At 51.4% G+C, this 23,002-nt stretch overlaps 8 protein-coding genes across 8 annotated transcripts; 4 read left to right on the top strand and 4 right to left on the bottom strand.

Moving 5' to 3' along the window:
- Positions 1-2,843: 2,843 nt before the first annotated feature.
- NECHADRAFT_50153 (uncharacterized protein) lies at positions 2,844-4,641 on the top strand (the record flags this gene model as incomplete). Its single annotated transcript, XM_003039875.1, has 3 exons — positions 2,844-3,187; positions 3,296-3,681; positions 3,731-4,641. 3 exons carry the CDS (start codon positions 2,844-2,846, stop codon positions 4,639-4,641), a joined length of 1,641 nt encoding a protein of 546 aa, XP_003039921.1.
- An 802-nt stretch (positions 4,642-5,443) lies between these two features.
- On the top strand, positions 5,444-7,851 carry NECHADRAFT_85448 (uncharacterized protein; the record flags this gene model as incomplete). The annotated part of the gene is made up of 6 exons (XM_003039874.1): positions 5,444-5,759; positions 5,816-5,935; positions 5,992-6,069; positions 6,134-7,404; positions 7,460-7,510; positions 7,567-7,851. 6 exons carry the CDS (start codon positions 5,444-5,446, stop codon positions 7,849-7,851), a joined length of 2,121 nt encoding a protein of 706 aa, XP_003039920.1.
- Positions 7,852-8,158: 307 nt separating this feature from the next.
- NECHADRAFT_96587 (uncharacterized protein) lies at positions 8,159-11,036 on the bottom strand (the record flags this gene model as incomplete). The annotated part of the gene is made up of 17 exons (XM_003039686.1): positions 8,159-8,258; positions 8,362-8,459; positions 8,493-8,689; positions 8,769-8,795; positions 8,828-8,834; positions 8,874-8,958; positions 9,013-9,122; positions 9,233-9,284; position 9,314; positions 9,374-9,489; positions 9,529-9,597; positions 9,690-9,748; positions 9,888-10,085; positions 10,158-10,343; positions 10,377-10,426; positions 10,472-10,821; positions 10,873-11,036. The coding sequence occupies 17 exons, from the start codon at positions 11,034-11,036 to the stop codon at positions 8,159-8,161; spliced, it is 1,869 nt and encodes a 622-aa protein (XP_003039732.1).
- A 756-nt stretch (positions 11,037-11,792) lies between these two features.
- Positions 11,793-12,719, bottom strand: NECHADRAFT_85446 (uncharacterized protein; the record flags this gene model as incomplete). The annotated part of the gene is made up of 2 exons (XM_003039685.1): positions 11,793-11,932; positions 12,443-12,719. The coding sequence occupies 2 exons, from the start codon at positions 12,717-12,719 to the stop codon at positions 11,793-11,795; spliced, it is 417 nt and encodes a 138-aa protein (XP_003039731.1).
- Positions 12,720-13,515: 796 nt separating this feature from the next.
- NECHADRAFT_85445 (uncharacterized protein) lies at positions 13,516-14,011 on the bottom strand (the record flags this gene model as incomplete). Its single annotated transcript, XM_003039684.1, has 2 exons — positions 13,516-13,775; positions 13,909-14,011. 2 exons carry the CDS (start codon positions 14,009-14,011, stop codon positions 13,516-13,518), a joined length of 363 nt encoding a protein of 120 aa, XP_003039730.1.
- A 3,049-nt stretch (positions 14,012-17,060) lies between these two features.
- Positions 17,061-19,398, top strand: NECHADRAFT_50091 (uncharacterized protein; the record flags this gene model as incomplete). The annotated part of the gene is made up of 10 exons (XM_003039873.1): positions 17,061-17,262; positions 17,314-17,536; positions 17,588-17,650; positions 17,787-17,864; positions 17,912-18,341; positions 18,504-18,798; positions 18,849-18,945; positions 19,001-19,012; positions 19,062-19,200; positions 19,249-19,398. The coding sequence occupies 10 exons, from the start codon at positions 17,061-17,063 to the stop codon at positions 19,396-19,398; spliced, it is 1,689 nt and encodes a 562-aa protein (XP_003039919.1).
- A 510-nt stretch (positions 19,399-19,908) lies between these two features.
- Positions 19,909-20,941, top strand: NECHADRAFT_72156 (uncharacterized protein). Its single transcript, XM_003039872.1, has 3 exons — positions 19,909-20,292; positions 20,339-20,440; positions 20,491-20,941. Exons 1-3 carry the CDS (start codon positions 19,971-19,973, stop codon positions 20,790-20,792), a joined length of 726 nt encoding a protein of 241 aa, XP_003039918.1. The 5' UTR covers positions 19,909-19,970; the 3' UTR covers positions 20,793-20,941.
- Positions 20,942-20,967: 26 nt separating this feature from the next.
- Positions 20,968-22,647, bottom strand: NECHADRAFT_50013 (uncharacterized protein; the record flags this gene model as incomplete). Its single annotated transcript, XM_003039683.1, has 3 exons — positions 20,968-21,072; positions 21,125-21,922; positions 21,979-22,647. The coding sequence occupies 3 exons, from the start codon at positions 22,645-22,647 to the stop codon at positions 20,968-20,970; spliced, it is 1,572 nt and encodes a 523-aa protein (XP_003039729.1).
- Positions 22,648-23,002: the final 355 nt, after the last annotated feature.

Genomic DNA, 23,002 nt, shown 5'->3' with positions numbered 1-23,002 from the left:
AACACGTTCTCGTAATCGTCAACGCGAAAAACCCGAATACGCTTCGAAGGTATGGATAGCTGCATCAACACGTCCTCGCAGGTCGTGAACCCGTTTCTGACATTGTGTGCACGCGTAATGTCCAGCTTGACCAGGTTTTTTTGCCCTCTTTTGATGATTACTTGAGGCGCAGCCGCCGGCAAAGCTTCCAAGGTTGAGGGACGCGTCTTTAGGTGGCGGGCCCGTGAGGGTAAAAAAAAGTCATGGACCCAATGCGAAGCTGGGGGTCCAGTGTGAAGCCAAGCCAGGGGTATCCTAGATCATCCACACCAAAGCCGAAAAGCCCTTTTGATGCCGATCCCCATCTGCATTCTGATATCAAGACTGTTAAGCGCCTGCTTGCTTATACGGATACGTAGGTACAGACAATCGTTCGTTGGTTGATAGACACAGCCTGTCTACCTGTTGCAACAACATTGGATACCTACGCAATTCACTCGCACTGTCAGAGACAACTCTCAAACTTCATCACCCCCATCCCGGGAATCGTCGCCGGCTCTGTCCGCGATGGGTCTCGCTACATTCTGTACGTAACCGTTTCAGACCGTCCCGGACGCCGTCGCCCGCGGCCCACTCCTTATCAATCAGTCACTGGACTGCCGCCATCACGGACGGGCATCAGCGCGGCTTCAAAGTCCAAGTTTGTCCTACGCTAGACCACGTCGGTGGGGGTTAACAGCGTGGGAGGACCTGCGACTTCGGCATTTGGAGCTGCGGCTGCGTCTCAGAAGAGTAAAGAAACGGAGCTTTTGATGAACGGCTGTACGGATGAGGGTTTGTTCAAAGTGGGATTCAAGGAGAAAAGGAGTTGGATCCTTGGCTGATGATGCCGAGCCGCACGCACTCCGGGATTTGCGGGTTGCGGCTGCTGGCAGGCCGAGACATTTTGGGTTATTCTCTTGGACTGCGTAATCTGCAGTTTTGTTTAATTTTTTCTTCGTCAGAGCTCAGCCCAGGATCTGCAACGATCAGCCTGAGCCGCGTCTCGAAACCCCAAGACAAGGCTCATCGGCAGCAAGCGACTGGCGATTGCTGGGGAAGAGAACAGGTTTTGCACCGTAGGCGAGGATCCCAACAGGGTCCTCGTCAAGGCAATTTGAACAAGCCCGGTAGGGCAAATTCAGGTCATCTCGCTCGACCTGGTAAATCTCCAATGACCAAGATCTGACATGGAGCTCGCCTAAGCCTGCCAGCTGTTTCTTTGTGAAAACAATTGACCGCCCCAAGACCCTCCTCGGTGAAGCTCTCACGGTGACCTCTCTTGGCGAGTCTCCATCACAGACTTTATTCCCGTCAGCAAAACCGCTCGGAATCCGGCTGCCTCCGTAAGACCCTGGCGGCCACGTTTTGAATGCCCTCTGGAGCATGCGTGATTCCCGCAGGTAGAATATGAAACAATACCCGCGAGGTGGTATCGCAAACATGCAGCAGCAGTAATAGGCGAGTACAATACGGCTTCTTGAAACAATCAACGCATCCATCCGTCCCGTGTTCCGGCAATCCACGGCTCGGGTGATGATGTGACATTGAGACAAGTGACCGGCAAACCACCCGGATCTAGGGAAAAAAGTTTGACGACCGTGCTTTTTTTCCTCTTCAATGATGCTGAATTGAGAGGTTCAACTTTCCCATGCTGTCATGATGCAAGAAATCCCCATCTCAAGGCTCTGCTCCTCCGAGGAACCCTGACCCAGCCGTTGGAGGTCCACCCTCCGGATAGCACTTTGCGGGGCCGTCAAGGACCCTTAGGACCGGTGTGACGGGGCATCATATCATTCTAGACTTGCTTGATGGAGCATTACAACTGTTGATATTGGGCGGTTAGCAGAGGGACAGGTCTCAGATGAAGAGAGCAGCCTGATGAGTGCATTTGTGGATGGATGCAGCTGTTCTTCTGTCCAATCTTTCTACCTTGATAAGAGAGGCCTTCCGTTGAGGGCCCCGCTAACTCGACGGCACACCGCAGGCCAGGTCGAGGCCTATGCGCATTGGCCCATTGCGTTGGCAAGTGAAGAGATTTCGTGATGAGGCGTAGAGATTGGGAGCAAAGGGAGGCAAGCAAGATGACTATCTGTACATCTATGAGATGCCTCTCTGCAGTTTGTTTCACTTTGTGAGTCTCCGTCTGTACGATCAAGAAGCAATGCACAACACCGATCAAACACCTCCGGAGCTTCATGCCTCGGCCCTCCGCAACCTGCGTAGCGGCCCGCTTCCGATGGACGGACGATCCACCCGGTGTCACGCCAAGCTGCCCGCTGTCCAACATCGTACGATTGCTCTCCCCTCTGGGTCTCTGCAATTTTTCTTTCGGTTCAAAGGCCACACAGTTAATCCAGTAGAGATAAGGAACAAATGGCAAAGTCAAAATTGAGACAAAAGAGTAAAGTGGGTGGATATGACGCCAGACACTGAACCGGTCTCGCCGAGGCTGGGGTGTTGGAACAACGCTTGGGGAGACGATGCGTGTGATGACAGGCGTCCCCATTGGTCGCCGGGCTTGTTTCTCCCCTTGAAATCCGACCGGGGACAAGCTCTGATGGGGGGAGGTTTGTGCTCTGTGTGGTCTTTCTAGGTGAGGGGAGAAACGAACCGGCCAGTCATAAATTTTCCCATCTCTCGTGATATTTTTCCTGTCTTTTGCGACTCGGCATCTTTTTCACGATATTCACCAATTGTTCAAGAGGGGAGAGAGGCTCAAATACGTGCATATTTCGCCAACTCGCCAAGGGTCAGCCTGACGATCAGCATCCTTCTCGGTTAGTCCGAAAGCCTGGGCACGAAACGAACCACGGGTAGAAGAGATGGAAGATCCTACGGCTGCGGTTACAACGGGTACACCTAGCTCGGCGACACCAGGTGACATGGATAACAGCAACAGCAATGGGAACAATGTCGCCAGTCTCGGCAGCAGCCCCGAGATCATCAATGGACCCTGCCCTCATGTGTGGCTTGTCGGCGGCGGGATAGCGTCGCTGGCTGCCGCCGTCTTTCTGATTGACGATGCCCACGTCCCGGGTGATCACATTCACATTCTCGAGGCATCGTCCAAGGCTGGAGGATCGATGGCTACTTTTTCCAAGCCGTCATGGGAGACTGGGTATCGTGTGTCGGCCATCAGGAAGATGAGTCTCACGTATCGCTGTCTGTACGGTATGCTGGAGAAGGTTCCCTCCGACACTGAGGGCGAGACACTTGCCGATAAGCTGAACCGGTTCAACCAAGCGAGGAGAAAGCTAGGTGCTTCGGGTACGAGATTGGTGAGGCAGGTGATGGACAAGTATGGTGTTGAGAAGCCGGAGGCTGTCGATGTGAGCACCATGGGACTGAGTGTCAAGAACCAGTGCGACCTGATGAGGGTAGTCCTCGAGACGGAGAAGGAGCTCGAGGGGCTTGAGATCCAGGCACTGTTCGAACCCGACTTCTTCGAGACCAACTTCTGGGACCTATGGTCGTCGCTCAATCGGTTTCATCCTTGGTGTAGCGCCGTCGAGTTCAGGAGGTGTCTGCATCGCTTCTTGCACGAGTTTCCCAACATGGGGACATTGTCCGGGGTAGAACAGGCTCCGGAGGAAGACTTTGAGGCTATTATTAAGCCATTGTCGCAGTATCTCAAGGCGATGGATGTCGAGTTTCGTCATGGTGAGTTCGGGATCTCGGTTCGAGTGGTAGGAGGGACTAACACCGCCAGGCATTCAGGTCAGCGGACTGGACATTGAGGACATTGGTTCCGAGTTCCGAGTTACTGGACTCAAGACTTACCAGGACAACAAGCACGCCGATTTCGCCCTTGGTCCTTCGGATCTTGTCCTTATGACGCTGGGCTCACTCACCTCCGGCATGGGCTACGGCTCAAATGACAAGCCTCCGCCGACAATGGAACTCCGCGACTCTGCTCCCCACGAGCTGGATCCCTCGTGGACCTTTTGGGACAGGTTAGCGATGGACCGACCGGAGACCTTTGGCAACCCAGAGGCCTTCTTTGACCGACCGTCCAAGTCGACTTGGCTCTCCTTCACCGTTACCCTCCGTGATCCGGCCTTCTTCGAGCACCTCCGCTCCTGGACCGGAACCCTGACTGGCGCTGTGCCGCTGATTACCTTCCGAGACTGTCCGTGGATGCTGTCGCTCACGATCCCCCAGCAGCCACACATCAAGGACCAACCCGAAGACGTCTTTGTGTTCTGGGGATACGGCCTCTTCCCCGATCAAGCCGGCAGACACGTAAAGAAGCCCATGCTCGAGTGTACAGGCACCGAGATCCTGACGGAGCTGCTTCACCTAATGGCGTTCCCTCTACACCCAACTCTCGAGCGATCTATCACCATCCCCTGCCTCATGCCTCTAATCGGCAGTCCCTTCCTAACGCGAAAGAAGGGCGACAGACCAGACGTGATCCCCAAGGGAAGCCAGAATCTAGGCCTGATGGGCCAATTCGTCGAGATCGACCGCGAGGTGACGTTTACGATGGAGTACTCGGTCCGGTCGGCACAGATCGCAGTGTACGGGCTCATGGACGTCGATAAGAAGCCACCGGGAGTTCAAGGAGAAGATCACTCGGTGGTGACGCTCGGAATGGCCTTGAAGACGATGATGACCTAGGAAACCCGAACGAGGTCAGCTCGTTAGTGCTGGATGGGAGGAAACGGCGCAAGGGAAGGAAAAGCAACGCAACGGATCAGGACTTGAGGGATAACAAACCTTTCCACTCTGCCTCTGTGCATCGGATCTACCTTTGGATATGACTTTTAACGAGAAAATGTCTTTCAGGACGGTTGGTTTGGGGGGGATGGTATCGGGGAGGTATTTTGTCTTTTTTTTGTTCTGTATTACTAGATGACCAAGAATGCCAATGCATCGGGCTTTTACTTACTCGACTTCTTTGTGATTGGATTCTCGACGGTTCTACAAGGCGGCTTGTGTTGTAAATGGACTCTGTGCTACTGTATCTAGCCGCTGATATGCATTGATACGGGGGGCTGCATCGACTTTGTTGCAGTCGACGCAGCCATAGCATTCAAACAAGCCGCAGGAGGTTCAATAACTAGGATAATAGAAAAATTCAAACATCTGTTATTTTAATCTCTACTTATTTCTTCCTATCATTCCATATTGCGATGAAAAAAAATCAGTTTCATCTTTAGATGCTGACCGTTAATATCTTTCGTCCAGAGATAATGACTACAATACATCCCCCTCGTTTGACACTTGCAAACACTGTCAAGTCAACTGTCAAATCCCCCTCCCAAGTTCAAGCCGCAGCGAGCCCAGTGATTCACGCACACCCACTCCCATGCATTTTGTTTTTCATTCTTCTGCACCCACACCTTTTCCCTTCCCCCCCTCCCACGCCTTTCTTCCTCGCGCATTCACGGTACGACCAAGCACAACAGCAACCGCAACCATGGAGGACGACGAGAGTTTGTCTCACCAGCTGGTAAACAAGCTGCTGATCGAGGAGATTGAAGTGGATGATGCTTTGAAGGAGCAGAGGCGTCAGCGTGCTTCTGCCGAGGTGCTTGCTGATCGGCTTGCTTCTGAGGAGAGCGCTGCTTTGCCCTCGGGCACTTCTACTCACACAGATCGCCTTCGTGACCTCTATCAGCATACTCTAGGTCCTTCTGTCGTTGGTCAACCTTCTCAAGAGACTTCTGCCAAAAAAGATCCCGTCGTTGACGCTGCTGGCGATGCTCCGAAGCCTTCTCCTGCGCCCGTCAAAGGTAAACAACACCTCCAAACCCACGACACACACACCGACTAACCTTGCTTCACATAGAAGATGATGGTCACGAAGAAGATGACGATGATCTCTACCGAGATGACGGCGTCACCATCCACCGGCGGCCCATGGCTTCTCTTGCCCCTGCCGTTGCTGCTCCCCCTGCGCCCGTGACGGGTAAACACCATCCCTAGACCCTCGAGAGAGACACCAGCTAACTATGTTTGATCAAGATGATGATGATGATCTTTATCGTGACGATGGTGTGACCATCAACCGGCGGCTCGCTCCCTTTCCCACTCCCCTCGAAGGTAAAACACCACTCCCAGCCGGCCAACCCTCGAGACACACACCAGCTAACCCTATTTCACAAAGGCAACGACAAGAAACTCTCCCGTGACGACAAAGCCATCTCCCAGTGGCAGAGAACCCTCAAGACCTCCTCTCGTGGCAGGAGACCCTCCGGAATCCTCGGCGATGGAGAAGCCCGTCGCATCGCAGCCGAAGCTCGCCGTCGTGATCCCCTCTCCAGCCTCCCCGTGGAAGCCAACGACCGCCGCCGTACTGTTTGTGGCCTTACTCAAGTCCTTGGTGCTCCTGGTCGACGCTCTCAGCCTGTTGTTATTCATGAAGACAACGACGAGGAAGATCTTATTTCGTTTGAGAACACTGTCACATACCGTCCTGGAACTCAGCCTGATAATTCTTCTCTTGGCTCCATGGCTTCTGATTCTCATATCTCCGGAATCTCTTCTCTTCAAGCTCAGCAGTCTCAACCTCTTCGTCCTCAACCTTCTCCTCCTGTCAACTCTCTTCAGTCTATCTCTTCTGGCCTTCTTAACTCTGGATCGTCCTCTACTCGTCCCCAGACTTCTCGCCCTGAGACTGCTCCTCTTCATTCTCGGCCTTCTGCTTTTCTTCGATCTGGAACATCTTCTCGCCACAATCAGTCTTTTTGTCCTAACAGTTCTCTTCGTCGACCTGAACCTTTTTCTATTCATTCCGAGACGTCTTCCACTAATTCTCAGCCTTCTCGTCCGGAATCTTCTTGCACCGAGACCTCTGTTCGTTCTAGTGGTACCGTTCTTCGAGCTGAGACCTCTTATTCTCGACCTCCTCGCTCTCAGTTTCCTAGTTCTGTCTACTCTGAGACTGCTGGTGCTTTTGATTCTGAGCCTTCCTACTCCCGAACCCCCGAGATCACTTCTGTTGGTTCGCAGACGAGTTCTCTTCGCCCTCAGACCAATTTCCCTCACCCTCAGCCTTCGTCTTCTCGCTTTGGGGGGCTCTTCGCAAACCCTCGACCCGAAGACAATGTCCGACCCCATGGCGCCAGTGCAGAGACCGATCCCGACAAGGAGAACGTCTACTGCCACGCTTGCGGAAAAGACGTCGAGGGGTCTGTCGTGCTTTGCCCGTGCGGCCACTACTACTGCCCCCAGTGTCTTGGCCGGATCGTCGAGTCTTCTGTTGGCGGAGACTCGTCCCCCTTCCCGCCTCTCTGTTGCGGCAAGCCAGTGCCGGTCGACGTCAACTCGACCATCTTCGACAAGGACGTCCTCAGGGCGTTCGTGGAGAAGAAGCTTGGCTTGCCATTGTCGGAGAGGGCAACTCGCGCGGCTCAGACCTTGCCGCCTGCTGTCAAGGTCGGTCAATAGGAAGACCGACCGAAGCAGCAGGCGGTGAGGGACGTCCGCCTAGAGGGGGGAAAGCAGTGCCAGCGCTGCAGACGTCTTCTCGGCCAGTATGAGGGTAAGTTTTTTCTATGTCTAATCTGTCTTGTGCTCTGAAGCTAACCTTTATCTTAGCCGTGTGCCCTTGTGGCACCACCACCACCAGCGTCGCCCCCTGGCGACCCAGTGGCCCCGGCCCCCGTCCCGCTACCAGCGGTTCGGGCTGCCCCCATTTCGAGTGGGATACTCGAAATGGGGCAGGCACCTGCAACAGGTGCGGCGTCTACTTGGGGCGTTTCCAGATGGTGTGCCGAGGTTGCGGCGTCCATGTATGCATGGACTGCCGCAACTTCATGCGTGGTTAGGTGGACGAGAGGGGGTGGTTGGCTTTTGTGGTTAAGTAGTGGCAAGACGAAATAATAAAGTGACATTTTGAGGGATACTTGATTTTACGTGATGCTACTTGATGTTGATGTGCCAAGACGAAGCAAGTTATATCATACCTTGAAACGTCTGTGTTCATAACGACTGCTTTTTCTAACTTAAGATTAGCCACGGTGAAGTCTTTGTTCTTTTGGTCATGTTTTAAAATATGGTGACACCCTCACCGGAGGTGGGGAGGGCGTAATAAAGTCCGAAGGATGTATCTCTATGTTGCGGAGGATTGCCTTGGATGAAATTTCATGCTGTATTGCTAATGTTGCTAACTCTGGATATCGTTAAGGTTTTAAGAAAAAAGAGGATGGAAAAGGGGCTGATCAAGTTGCTGTTGCCTCCGCCGGTCCTGGTCGCGGACCTTCATCAAAACACCTACTAATCGGTTAGGACTTATATAGCCTCAGGCGTGTTAGCCTCGTGGAACTATTCTTGCCATCAGGTAGCTTCTCATAGCAGAGAGATGCCCGTTCAAATGGGGCATCGATCATTAACCCCTCTAGCATCTTGACCCTCGACACCGCAACATAGCTAAGCCCTGTCTGAAAGTCCCGTTCAGACAGATCCGTCACCATCTTGTCCACCGTGATGCTCTATGACTTATGAACCGTAATGGCATACGATACTATAAGCGGAAACTGTTTTCGTATGCACGCAGATGTCCCAAGAAAGAAGTCTCGCCTCACGGGGGTTATGGGTACTACCTCACGCCCGTCACCGGTGGTTAGATAAGGCGGCCCGGTATACTTATCCATCACCATCATAATGACACACGGCGGGTCACGAAGTGTATCAGCGCCGGGGGCCCAACCGATATCATACACTGTCCCCTATGCCCCGTTAACCAGACCGGCTGGCTGCCAGATGTTCTGGGTCAGCATGAGACGAGCACCGATACATACCGGAAACTAGCCAACCAGGTTGCCAGCCTGTTCAGATGTTGCCTTATCAGCACCATTACCGATGTTCTCGGCCATAACCTAGATTGCTAGCTGCTTCAGATGGACGAGGTGCTTGTAGTTGTACTCATTGACACGAGCTTTCTTGCTATAGATCCGGAGAGCAGCATCGAACTTATCTATCTCGCACTGGCTTAGCTTGACCTACACGCGCTGGCTCAGAAGTCTCCATGATTCGACGGATAACTTCAGACCGCGCAGTTCTTCAAGCGCCAGACGAAAACCAGTCTGGTCATCGCCCTGCTGCCGCTCGATCTTCTTCAAGAAGACGGTATGGCTGAATGCCCTATATGCTATCTAGCCAGAGATCTCATGCAGGTCCTTGAGTGGCCCATCAAAGTAGAGAGGCTTATTCGCAACCGGCGGCAGCTAGAAGAAGTCACCAACGAGGATGATGTTCATGCCACCAAACAAGTTAGCTGCTCTGTCGGGAAAGACTTGGCGGAGGCGTTTGTTAACCTACGAAAGCTAGCGTAGACCCAGCATACTCTTTTCATCGATCACGAGATACCGAACGTCCCGCAGCTTCTTCTAGATAGCATTAGCACCTACTAGCGATAGCTCTGCAAAAGCCCTATCAACAGGTAGCCGGAGGAGAGAGTATAGGGTCGTCCCCATGATCTGGTTGCTTATAACACCCGTGGGTGCAGCTCTCCAGATCGGACTGGGCCGCCCACCAGCGAGCCTCTAAAGATGCGAAGACAGAACCTTGATCATATAGGACTTACCTGTCCCGCCACCACCGTCAACTTGGAGTAGAATCTGCTCTTCGCTGCCGCTTTGGAAGTGTCCAATAAAGGTATCATATACTATCCGCTGCTCTGGGTTAAGCGTATCGCGGGCCTCTAAAAGCAGGTCTTCAACATCCATATCGAGACGATATTGCTCAATCTAACGGCGCCAATAGTCGCCTTAAATGATTGCTGGGTCAGCATAGCGGCCGATGTGGGGTGTCCAATCGTATTGGATATCGATATCCCGTCTGCCAAGAAGATCTATTGCCTCCTGGCTTAGTGGGCAGTCGGGGAGCTAGCGGGCAAGCTCGAGCCAGTCCTCCTCCACAAGGTCAGGTTCGTGATATTCTTGCTCGAACTCATCCGGATCCGGCCGGCATTCCTCCGCGTCAGGTATGCCGTAGTAATCGTCAGGGTATTGGTGGTTTCCGTAACAGAATTCGGCGGCAGATGCGTATGAGGCGTACTCAACGCCGTTGATCTTGCGTAGTTGGTTGGGATCGCGATGTAGATGGGCCAGCATCAGCTTGACACGGCAAAAATCACCGTATTAGTCATACTGACGGCTAGAGTTATACCGCGGGAAGTAGTATAGAACACGAGGCTTGGCTTGACGACCCCAACGTGTCCACTTTGTCCCGTCCCTCTTGCTTGTATTCCAGTTGGCTAGAAAGTCAAGATAGGTGAGTTCTTCATGAAGGTTAGGGCGAGAAAGATACTTGTCATATATCCCAACGACCTCACCGTCGTCATGATCACCCTGGAGGCGGAGAGACCGTCCCTGCTGCTCGTATGGACGGCAATCAACAGCTCTGACAACACGAGTGCCCTCCTGCAACTCGCAGTTGAGCAAGATATGACAGATCTCTTGCCCCGAGAAATCCCTCTCCGCAAGCAATTTGTTCATTAGACGCGAGGCAAAAGATAGAAGAGGGTTATAGTGCGAGACGTGGGGCAAGATTTGCCGCCCGAGGCTGGCATAGCTGTCGGTCCGCTTCTCCATCTTACTGCAATACTTGGCTGCATAATTGATCACAGCCTGAAGGCTGGTGCAGGGGGATATATCAATGTTGGCTAACCAGCCAAGACTAAGGCACCGGTTGTAGTGATTCATCAGGCTGTCGTTCCTAGCCGCCTCGAAGGAAAAGTAAGACTGTCCCTGTCGCCGAACAACATCGGCCATATCTCTCGTATCCCGTGGAAAGAAAAAGCGGCAAGAGATCTCCCCTAAATCCTTCTTCTTCCGTAGGCAGTATGTCTCACTGCAATGGTGGCGTTGGCAACGGTTCAAAACCTGCGAGAGCCATTAGAACGTCAGGGGATACCGCAAGGGATTTATGGCCAGGGGGTTGCCTTCTCCTTGCTGCTGCACTCGAGCTAGCTCGGGATTGAGAGCTGTCACATGGGACCCCCAGATACGGACAAACTCCTTACGTGTATGCTCGTTCCCCAGGTCAACACTAGGCGCACCGTCCATCCAGAATAGGCCATGGCAATGGCTACTTCCGCGGCCCTGCCATTCATACCTGTTCCAATAATCAGTCACATTGAATTTCCGCTTCAGAACAATATCCCTAAATAGACCAAACCGCCTGTAGAAGTGCCAAGCTGCAATATGTGGATTGTCCCTAAGAAGCTTACTGGATATGCCCATTCGTTGTTGCTCGGGCAACTCTTGCCAGTCTCGGAACTGGGGCAGATGCTAATAGAGGCTCCTCCAATGTAAGTCTGCCGGGGTGAAAGTAATAAAGGCTCCAAGACAGTCGAGGTTATAGGCATAAGATTCAAGCTCTCGACGCTTTCGGTACCAATAAGGCCATGTCCCGCGAAGCTGCGCTGTCTGACGGTTGATCGAATTAAGTAACTGCTGCGCTTCTGCCGATTCAGCGTCCTGGAAAGCCCTCAGTAGATCATCCCGCGTTATTAGACCCTGCCTTTGCTGGTGTTGCTTAACGAAATAGCTGCTTTTGGCCCGCGCCTATGCTCGCATCAGCGTGTTGAAAACCACAAACCGGAAAGTAGGATAGCGGGCAAATCTGCCATCATGCCATCGTAGGGCATGCTGTATGTAGTCTGCATACTTGATGGGCCGCAACCTCGGCTCGACGAAATCGGCTTAACCACGAGGGAATAGTATGGGAAAGGCCAGGGACAGGAGCGCTTGTGATCGGTTAAACTCATTGATTGGTATCCTCCGAATATCTGGCATTTCAAGCTGATGTTATGTTGACGGTCATACAGGGATCGGTTCATCGCGCTCTTCGCCGAGAATATGCGAATGTAGTGCTTCTATCTCGGTATCCTCTGGTAGCAGATCTGGCACTGCAGACTGGTTAACCTCATCCGGCTCAATATCGTCATTCTCCGTGATACCTAAATTAGTTAAAAGAGGATCAGTAATATCTATAGCAGCAACCTTATTAAGCATATCACCGTCTTCGGGTAGCACTAATATCCGCTTCTAGCAGACGGTAATATCTCGGTAACCCGGGTGGCTATGACGCAGGAAATCCAGCCACGCCTATAGACAGCGACGGCGTACGCGGAACTGGCGTCTGAATTGGCGGTCAAGGTGGGCATGCTCGCTTGCATTCGGAGGGCGTAGCAGGATAACATCTAGTTCAGAGGGTAGAAGAGGAAGTTGGCGATACACCTTGCCAACATCGCGGAGAAAGTGCACGATATGGCCACGATACTTGTATTGCTAGCCCCGGACCTGCATGACGTTCACGAATACATGAACTCGAGCGATTAGCATCTCTTCTATTCTTATCAACTGAGGGAGGAATGCGGGGATCGAGCCAAAATCCAACTGATTTTCGGCCGAAAAAAACAGAGGCTCATCCTCCTGTTTGTTCTTATCCTTGGCTATACAACGCTTACAAACGCCGTCTTTCAAGCCCATGTCGAACCATATCTCCTGACAGCGGACGCAGTTTTCCATCCGGTCGTTTTCCAGCTCCGTCCAGAACTTCTCCAATAGCTCCTTATCTCTATCAGACAACGGGCAATGCGACAGATCACGCATCCAATTAGGATCTAGGAGCTCGAAATCTCGAGGTTCCATGCCCGGGCGTTCAATAGCCGACTGCTGCAGCTGCACAGGTGGGCGGGAGTGTCTTTCCCGGGCTGGTCTTGGCCAAATAGAAGGGCTCGACATCGGAGATTCAATCGGCGTTCCAAGTCATACGCCTTCTTAAGAAGCAATCAAGGAACCTAGTCGGGAAGTCACCGGCGCGCCTGCTCGTGTTGACGTCGCAATTGGTGTCCCCAGCAAAATAGACCCTTGTGAGTGAATTGGTGTGCATAGTTGCAAGTCTATCAATGGCAGTCCTTCTCGACGTATTGGGGATAACTCAGCTTGTTCCGCAGTACGCTTAGAGGCGAGTGAGGCTTGCCGATTCCTACAGTCGAGACAGTTAGCCATAAGTCTTCCACATATTATGGAGGACTTCGTCTTCGAAATGAATTGATCTGCCGGTTTCATCTGCTTGCAATTCCTGCAAACCTTCGGTAATGGGATAGAATCAGCCATAAGGATGTTAGATTGGAGGGACGTTTTGATGAGGAAGAATAAGAATGAGGAAGGACTGCGCGTTAGCGACACGCGTTCGTTGGCAGGCCGACAGCAAAGACCGTGCACCCGCCATGACACCAGTCCATGTTGAGTGGAGACGCATCTAACCAATCCACGTCGAGTGGAGCTTTTTCAATTCAAGTTGTCGTGGTAAGAAGTTATCGTCGTAATAGAAGTCCTTCGGACTTAATTATGTTACTATTCATTTAGCAATCAAGTTAGTGGCCATGATTTATTTTGATTATTTGGAAATTAAGAATAAAAGTAACTAGGATAAACTTCATATCTTACTTTCGTCTGCTGTAAAGTAATATGCAAGTGATGGAGCACTGCTAGCGGCAAGCAACTTCGAGATATGACATTGGTGATTTACACGCGCTTACTTGACTCTTTGATCACCAGAACATCTTTTGCTTAATTCACCGCGAGGATCGGTGCCAAGAGGCCTTGGCCCAGCCACAGCGTAGAGAATGTCAACAATTTGTTGACTTGGGGCCAGCGGCAGCGAGCCAGGAGCCACATTCGGGCTCGGCGCAGGGGGCAGTGGGAGCAGGGGGAGCAGGGGGTCACCCAGACCAAGAAATAAATGGCATATTGCAGGTAGGCAATCGGACCTTTGCCGGGCTATATAGACATAAACTATATTAAAATAAACAAATAAAAATATAAAATAAATAAATTATACTCTAAAGTCTATATATATTCTTATATTTATTATCATAAGCCTTTTATGCTTTGATTTAGCCCATTAAAAGGCAGAGTATGTACTTACGAAGTGTGCTATTTTTTTCTTGGACCACTAGGGGGTGCAGGGGGCGCAGGGGGGCAAGTGGGAGCTGGCGGCGCGGGAGCAGGGGGCGCAGGAGCAGGCACATTGTGAAGGGGGAGGCCTAAGCCGGTAGAGGAGGAGGAGGTCTGGTTGCGACGGCGACGGCGACGGCGACGGCGACGGGGTGCCATTGTTGCGAAATCTTGAATATTGGTGCATAACCGGAAGCAAGGCTATCAGAAAATAATTTTTGGGAGCATATGTTTTGGGGGAGAATACAACATCCAGTTGACCTCTGAGCTGAGGTTACACCCAGCGCAGGGGGCCACGTTCGGGAGCCCGCATGTGGTCGCTGGCAAGAAGCCATCTCGCCGTGACGGCCGGATGAAGGAACTAATAATTGTTTTTGAAATGGCGGAGAAAAGGGCACCACTCCTTGTTAATGGCCCGGGACCGGCGACTTTGCTTTCTCGAGCTGCCACCGAATATTCGAATCCTATACATTGTCATCCACGATTTTCAGGTCTCCAAGCCATGGCTGCGGGACGAAGGCCATGCCGAGATTTTGAGTCTGCATCTTTGGACAGGCGAAGATCGAGATGCCGAGGTTCAGGGCTCTTTCACAAACGGATAATTGCGTTTGTTGACAGCTGAGGGCAAGGCATGCATTTTCCATCAAGAAGATCAATGCGGGGGATGGTGGGTATGATTGCGGCTCTTGTTCCTCAAAAGGAACTTTTCTTTGCTCTCTTGTTTGCTCCTGAAAACAGCACGGGTCTCGAAATTTCGTCCCAAATCTCGCTATCACGACAGCGAACCGTTCTTCTTTTCAGTCTTGCCCTGATACGACTAGCCACAGCCCCCCATCCTCTATGAAAGACACCCTTAAAGATTCATGGAGACGCTGTTCAATGTAGTCTTCAGGTACGGCATGTTAAACCACCTTGGAGAAGTTTGCTGACAGTACAACAGTTGGGGATGATGAAGTCGAGCATTCCCAAAATCCCACGTTCGTAGAAAGAGAGAACATCGCCCAGATACGCGATGTGCATTGGCTGGCCTTGACAATAATCACGCACGAGTCGTCAGTCTACGAAAGATCCCCACGACCGCCAGCAGGTCTCCTTCCGATGTACAAACCAAAAGACAGCGAATTCCGGGAGAAGCGACCGTATACGAGCCCTTCGGGGGTGCTAGGTGTGCTGAACTGGCTTCAAACATCGCCCCGTATCCTCAGTCAAGACGCCCAGCTCCGACGCATCACTTCAACGCGAGGTTTGAGGTTCCCGTGGTGCCTTGGTCAACCCTCTCTGGAAAGAGAGGAATCGAGGGCTTGCCTTGGTGATAACCTACAACCGAAAGAAGTGACAGACTGCCCAGTCTACTACTGACAGCTTTAGCGAGGGTCCAGTAACCTCTTCGTCTGAAGGAACCTCCATGTCTGTCAGTTGAACTGGCTTGAGAGGCATGAATCTGGCGATAGTCAGTTCGACAGATCCCCGTCGTTATCGGAAAAGGTGTCCCCGCGTCAGAGCTCGACGGATTGCGCTGCTGGCTCGAAGATATGGTGACATGGCTTCGAGCTTCTCCAAATCCGATATTCTCGCCTCGATTGTCAACCAAGCAGACGTTCTCGCTTCTTGATGCAAGCTGCTCAAAGTCGTCTTCCTCGCTAATATTCAACAGGCTCGACTCTGGATTTGACTACTCCATACTTCATCCCGGTTTATATACGCCCACAATTAGCAGATTCATCCCGTGACAGGCACGATGCCCCGGCTGGGGAAATAGGGCCGATTCGGAGCTTTTCCCTGCAAAGTTGCAACCGACTGTTGATTTCGGGCCATCTCTCGGCCGACGTCAACACGAGAACCGAGAATGCTGTAATACGACCCCGAACAATCCCCGACCGGTCGAAACAGAGGTTGATACTTATCTCACATGCTGCCATCGACTTGCACGCGTTTTTCGAGTATCCGAACATTCCTCCGTCACCGAAACCCATCCTCCCGTGTCTGTCGTGGACTAACGAAAAGGGCCCAAATGAAGGCGAGTGGTGCCAAAGGTGACCGAGAGCTGCTCCGGCCATCAAACAAGGAAACCAACGAATTGGAAGCTACCGGGAGAAAGAAATACTGAGAGTCTTGGCTTGAAGGCACGGCTAGAACGAGAGCAACAGGGACCACGATATGGTCTACAATCCAAGGCCAAGCAACACAACAGATTAACTCGTCAAGATTGAGCATAGATATACGATCGACGAGCTAGAATCTATCTGAGGAACTGTAGTATCGAGGGTTGAAAATCCCAAGAAATACCCGCCTTTGGGTCGTCCCACTGGCTGGGAAAATCGTTGCCGCCCAACTTGATGTTGAGGAACAGATATTGGCCCAAGTGCTGGCGAGAGACTTTGTGGATGGCTCCCTCGATCTTGATAGTAGCATGGTAGTAGCAAGTCTCGAGGAATTCCATTATTTGTGAACATCTCAGCATTTACCTGCGATCTCGAACTCCTCACCTGCCAAGCCCGGGCCCAAGACTGAGCTTACATGACTACTGACTTGACCAGTTAGCTTGCAGTTCAATTTCCCCAAGGATCAAGCATTTAGGCATCTGAATTCTCAGCATTTTGACTTGTCCAGAGGACCCAAACTTGCACTCCCCCGAAGCTTCGACCCCAACGTAACGTCGGAGCATGGGTTCGGTTACATCCACGGAAAAGAGACCCCAGCAACCATCCAACAGCGGATAAATACACCATGATCACCTGGGGATCCGGCTATGCTGACCTGAGCTGATCGACGTCTCCCTGTGCGGGGGACCCCATGGAGGTTGTGCGTCTCCGCATAAGATCGGCGGTCGACGCTCGGTGCCGAACTGTCTGATGCTACTCTTTTGCAGAGCTTGATTGGAGCGGACGTTGTGTATTTGTATTGAGCCTGAATTGAGCGTTGGATGCAACCGGATCCTACATGCGGTCGTAGGGAAGCCTTGTTGACTGCCGTTTAAACGGTGCCGCGTGTACATCCTGGTCGTGATGCTTCGTGCATATAATGCATGACGTCCAAGGACTCTTTTCTGGGAGTGCCTGAGTTCGTTAAGCTTCTCTTACATCAATTGAAGAGCAATCTCAGCTATCACTTCTAGTATCCAAGATGGGCGCAGTCAAGGCTACGACCACCTATGATGTGGCCCTCCAGCGACGTCAGGCCCTCATGGGCGCCAGCGGTGCCCGAGCCCTTATCAAGAACTTCAAAGTCTTTCGAATTGCAGCATTTGCTTGCATCGGTGGTATTCTTTACGGTTACAACCAGGGAATGTTTTCGGGAATTCTGACCATGGCGTCGTTTGGAAGACGTACGTTTCTCTCACCCCGATCCCTGGCAAACAACCCCTGATGTGCTGCAGATATGGGCGACTACGTCGAGAATACGACCAAGAAGGGCTGGCTCACAGCTATTCTTGAGCTTGGTGCTTGGCTTGGTGCTGTTCTTTCTGGAGCGATTGCTGAGCTGTGCTCTCGAAAGTATGGTATTCTAATTGCCACGACCGTCTTTATGCTGGGTGTGATCATCCAAGCTACGGCGGTTAAAGCTGGTCACGACTCTATCCTGGCAGGTCGCTTTATCACGTACGAAGTCCCCGGAGTGTTCGTTGTTGTTTTACTAACAAAGCTGTCCAGTGGTATGGGAGTTGGTAGTCTGTCGACCATCGTCCCTCTTTACAACTCTGAGTGTGCTCCTCCGTAAGTCTGAGTCTCTAAGCCCCACCCCCAACCTAGAATTACTATGCTGGTCAAATATTTCCTATAGATTTCAGTGGCGTTTCTGAAAGACGTCATCGTCACTCAGAGAGTTGTTTTGGCTGACTATTGGCAACAGTGAAGTACGAGGCGCCCTTGTAGCTCTGCAACAGCTAGCGATTACTTTCGGTATCATGGTCAGCTTCTGGATCGACTAGTTCGTGCTCATTTCTGTGGTGTCCTAAACAAGGCTGACCAAGGCAGTGGCTGCAACTACATCGGTGGCACTCACGTCGACACCCAGTCCGACGCTGCTTGGCTGGTCCCAATTTGTCTCCAGCTTGCTCCCGCTCTTATCCTCTTCATTGGAATGATGTGGATGCCCTTCTCCCCTCGTTGGCTGATCCATCACGATAGAGAGACCGAAGCCAGAGAGATCCTCGCCGACCTCCGCGGCCTTCCCACCGACCACGAACTCATTGAACTTGAATTTCTAGAGATCAAAGCCCAATCTCTGTTCGAGAAACGAAGCCTGGCAGAGCGTTTCCCTCATCTACAAGCCCTGACAGCGTCAAACATCTTTAAACTCCAGTTCGTATCTATAAGGGCTCTCTTCCAGTCACGTGCCATGTTCAAGCGTGTTATTGTTGCAACCGTTACCATGTTTTTCCAACAATGGACAGGAATTAACGCCGTCAGTCTCTCTCTATATCACTCTTTTATCGTGGAATGATGGCGGTTGTTGTGTGCTGATATCTGTGTTCTTGTCGTGGTGTCGATAACTTCATTTTGGAGTCGTTACGGAGCCCACTTTAAAAGTGGGTCCAAAGGTGGACCCGTCACTAACGTTGTTCAGGTCCTCTACTACGCGCCTCAGATCTTCAGTCAGTTGGGCTTGAGTACGAATACGACGAGTCTCCTTGCAACCGGTGTCGTGGGCATTGCCATGTTCATTGCAACTGTCCCGGCAGTCTTGTGGATCGATCGTTTGGGCCGCAAGCCTGTTCTCATAGTCGGTGCCATTGGAATGGCTACTTGCCATATCATCATTGCTGTTATTCTGGCCAAGAACATCGACAACTTCCACAACCATGAAGCGGCGGGATGGGCTGCCATCTGCATGGTTTGGCTCTTTGTTGTGCACTTTGGCTGTAAGTTACACTTGTGGATCTCACTGAGAGCCCTTGCTAACCGGGTCAAGACTCCTGGGGTCCTTGTGCTTGGATCATCATTGCCGAGATTTGGCCCCTTAGTACCCGTCCTTACGGCACATCACTTGGTGCCTCGAGCAACTGGATGTAAGTGCACCTCCCATCTTTTATGTGTTGTTAGATATCTAACATTGGTAAACAGGAACAACTTTATGTAAGTCAAATTCAAGAGTACCCTAACACATCTAACACAAACTCCATAGTGTTGGCCAAGTCACACCAGACATGCTTGACGGCATCACCTACGGCACCTACATCCTATTTGGTCTACTGACCTATCTCGGCGCTGTATTCATTTACTTTGTGGTGCCAGAGACGAAGCGTTTATCCCTCGAGGAAATGGTATGTACTCCAAAAACTGGTGACCAGGCATATGTTGACATTCTGCAGGATCTCATCTTTGGCTCCGAGGGCACAGCTCAGGCCGATGCTGAGCGTATGGATGAGATTAACCGCGAGATTGGCCTTGTTCATATCCTGAACCAGGACGGTGGGGTAGATCAGCTGGGTGATGATGAGAAGCCGAGGACCTCTGTTTAGTTTGGGCAAGGTCTGGTATGGGGCGTCGACACGATTTTTGTCTCATGGGTGAGGGTGATGGCGGTCAATAGGCGTCTAGGATGAGCCGCCTAGGTAATTTAATTATTGACGTGGATGCTGACAGTCTGTCAATTTGAAGCCATAGCAGGAATTCTATTCTTGGTACATCCGACGTCCATTGATTCGGTGAACTTCAGCCCATCAGCATCCAGCTCTTGGCATCAAGCCTCCTCGTATTCAGCTGAACCACCATTCACACCCACACACACGTCCAAAAAGACGTTGTAAACGAAAAAGATGACTTGTCTCGACGCTCGAGCCTCCTGGGTTGACAAGTGGCGTCTCTTCTCTTCCAAATGCGTATTTTCGCAGCTCGGTTTGCCGAGAAAGTCCGCAGCCAAGAGCGCCGTGGAGACAAAACTGGACACTTTGGTGGGCCTGGCTGATTGTCGTGTAATGTTTAAAAGCACAACAAGTTCCCCTTTCCCCTTTCCACTTGGATTTGTTCGGGTTTCATTCATTCCTTGATTCTTCTTACGTGTAATTCTTGATCGCCATTGCTTTTGTCCGCCATGTCTCGCTTCTCCTTCATCTCTCGCCGTCGTCTCGGCCAAGTCGCCAGAACCGCTGTGGGTCTTTCTGCCACTGGCGCGACGGGCTTTTACCTCTGGACGCGGAATTGCTATTTTGAGCCATTCGGACCGGAATTAAATGAGCCTTTGTTCAAACATCCCATGCTAAAGCAGATTAATCCGTGGAACAAACCGCTTTCATTTGATTCGTGCGTGCGGGAGGTGTCGTTTGACAAGCTGGATGATGGCTTGTTGGAAGATGCGAGACAGGGTGGGACGAAGCTAATTGAGAGGTTTTCGGAGGGAATGTGGGGAGGTTATGGTGAGTAAATATGACAATCACATGAATATTTGTTAATGAACTCTAGCATATGCGATTCAACGGAGAATCTTGGAATCTTTCAAGGATGAGACGTGCAAAGACGACGTGTGGTCTCGAGAAGAACTCTTCAAGTGCAAATACGAGCCAGGTTCAACAACCCTTATCACCATACTACAAGCAACTACTAACACTATGCAGGCACAGTCTTTACAAACCACTTTGTCGTTCTCGAAAAGTCCCCATCATGCCTCACAATGCGCGGCTGCTTCGGCCCACGCCAAGCTCCCCCAACACCGCAAGCCGTCGACAATCTGTTTGAGCTGCGGGCTGAGCTGGATGAACAGCGAAAGGTCGTCAAGCTCAAGTTGAGATGTCTCACATTTGATGGGACTGAGGGGGCTAAGGAGGATCCCGATCCGTTTGGAGGGTTCGCTGGGTTCTTGCATAGGAGGTATTCCACTTTGCTTGTTGAGTCGGGTGCTGGGAATTGTTTGCGGTGATATAGACCTAGACAATGGTCTGCTGGCATTTAGAAGTTGGCAGCACCGGTGCATTTTTCTTTGATATACTGTGTAACAATAGATAGAGACTTGCTATGGTATAGAAGCGGCATGAGGAAACGGAACAGGTAGAAAAAAGTAGTAGAATTATTCATAGATCCAGCTTGTCTAGATACTAAGCACTATAGCCTCGAGTCTTAAACCTCACGTAAAAGTTACTCTGCTTAACAAACCACGCATTGTGTAGCTTCCAGTCCGAGTTTTCTCTTGGGAGCTCCAGCTGCCCGAATGTTAGCCTGGCGGTTGAAGGACGAGATCTTCACTTTACTTACCTTATACCGCATCAGCAGAGCGGGTATCAACTTGTACATTTCCAACAAACTAATGTTCTTGCCGATACAAGTCCTTGAACCCGCCCCAAAGCTGAAGAGGCAATTATCCATCAAACGTCGCTGGTCCGGGGACGCCTCGAGCCATCTGAGAGGTCGAAAGCGGTCCGGATCTGATCCGAATATCGAGGCGTCGCGATGGATCGTCCATGCGTTGCAGCCAATGATGGTGCCTCCGGGGATAAACTTGTCCGAGATTCTAACTCCTTGTGGAGGTGTGATTCTTTCCAGGGTTAGACCGGCTGCTGGGTGAATTCGCAGTGCTTCTTTTATCACGGCACCCAAGACGGGTAGGTCACGCGCTTCTTCCCAGTCGACCAGTCCATCTGTCCGTTTGAACTTGCCAGTCCTCTTTTGCTCCTCGAGTTCTGCCATGAGCCGCTCAAGTTCCTTCGAGCTCTTCAAGAGAAAGTAAAATACCGATCGCAAGGAAATAGCAGTCGTATCAGAGCCAGCAAAGATATTAGCAACCGTCAATGCGAGGACACGTTCACTAGTGACAAAATCGGGATCTTTCTTGTGTGCTTCAAGAAACCGAGAGAGAAAGTCGCGTCTGGTTGATGAGGAGTCCATCCTCGAAGATGGCTTTTCTTGACCTGTTGCTAGATCGACTCGTTCAGAGAATCTCTGGCGGGCGAATTTCACCATAGGGGTTGTCGAACCGATCAGGCCTAGCCGGGAGAGGAACAGCCGGATTGGGTTCTTGAGTAGGAAGCTGTCAATAATGGGCATCTGACCAACCTGTTGCACCGGGTTAGTAGGTACTCGTAGCAGTGCCAAAGCATTATAGGTCTTACAACGCTGGCGTAATCAAGCATCCACTCAATGCTAGAAATGATCCCCTCAACATCAACACCACGGTCAACAAACCCCAGCCTCTTCGAATAGGTGAGTTCACCGATGACATCAAAAGCATAAAACTGCAACCACTTGCCAAGATCACAAGACTCCTGCTTGTCTTTAAACCTCTCGTCAATCTGTCGAATAAGCTCGACCGTCGTCGAGTCCACGTATGGCTCAAACTGCACCAGTGTGCTCATGGCGTAGGCACTACTGACAGACCTCCTCAGCTTGGCGTGGAATCTTGTGTCGGTTGATGTGAAGAGTGTGAACAAAGGTCGTCCCCTGGCGAGCGTCTGCTGGACGGTGTAGAAATCCGACTTCTGGAAGCCGGCTGCTAGTCCGTAGATCTGACGGATGGCGCCGGGATCGGATATGGATATCGCTTTGGGACCGAGTCTCACGAGTTTGCCATATCGCTCGTGTAGCTTGACGTGGTCTATGTCTGGTCGCCGGCCCCATACGACGTACAGTCTCCATAAGTCGCTGAGAGACGCAAAGAAAGGGCCAGGGATGTGGGAGATGCCATGGCCGTACCTGTTGTAGACTAACTTAGCCAGAAGAGATAGGACGAGCAGTCCGGCGAGGATATCTAGATGAGTTGAAATGAAGCTGCTGATGAACATCTTTGCGGCAAGGGGGGCTTTCTTTCAAGGCGGAGACCTTGTAGACATGATGACCGTACTTGTAGACATACTGAAACTCTATTTCTGCCTTAATAGGGTTGGTCTAGGGAAAGAAGTGTCGGGTTCTTGGGGATATTCGTTGTCCCCGCTACTATCCGTCGGAACTCGGACGTCATTCCGACGTTCTAGCCTTGGATACCCTCTACAAACGCGGGGTATGGAGAAGCACCACAGCTCAACCCGAGGACTAGGCAGTTGCAAGCGCTGTTCAAAGGTCATGAGTTTGTACCTAGACTATCAGGGACAAGGTACGCGATGTAGGCAGTTTGCACAGCCAACAGTTTGGCGAAACTAA

Source organism: Fusarium vanettenii (genome assembly GCF_000151355.1).
Source record: "Fusarium vanettenii 77-13-4 chromosome 10 genomic scaffold NECHAsca_82_chr10_2_0, whole genome shotgun sequence".
Lineage (NCBI taxonomy): Eukaryota > Fungi > Ascomycota > Sordariomycetes > Hypocreales > Nectriaceae > Fusarium > Fusarium vanettenii.
Note: the sequence above shows the minus strand (reverse complement) of the source record. Positions and strands in the feature narration are given on the sequence as shown.

Coding starts and splice junctions, on each gene's coding strand:
- NECHADRAFT_72156 (XM_003039872.1), top strand. CDS start 19,971: ATGTCTCGCTTCTCCTTCATCTCTCGCCGTCGTCTCGGCCAAGTCGCC. Junction 20,293..20,338: donor GGGAATGTGGGGAGGTTATG/GTGAGTAAATAT, acceptor AATGAACTCTAG/CATATGCGATTCAACGGAGA. Junction 20,441..20,490: donor CAAGTGCAAATACGAGCCAG/GTTCAACAACCC, acceptor AACACTATGCAG/GCACAGTCTTTACAAACCAC.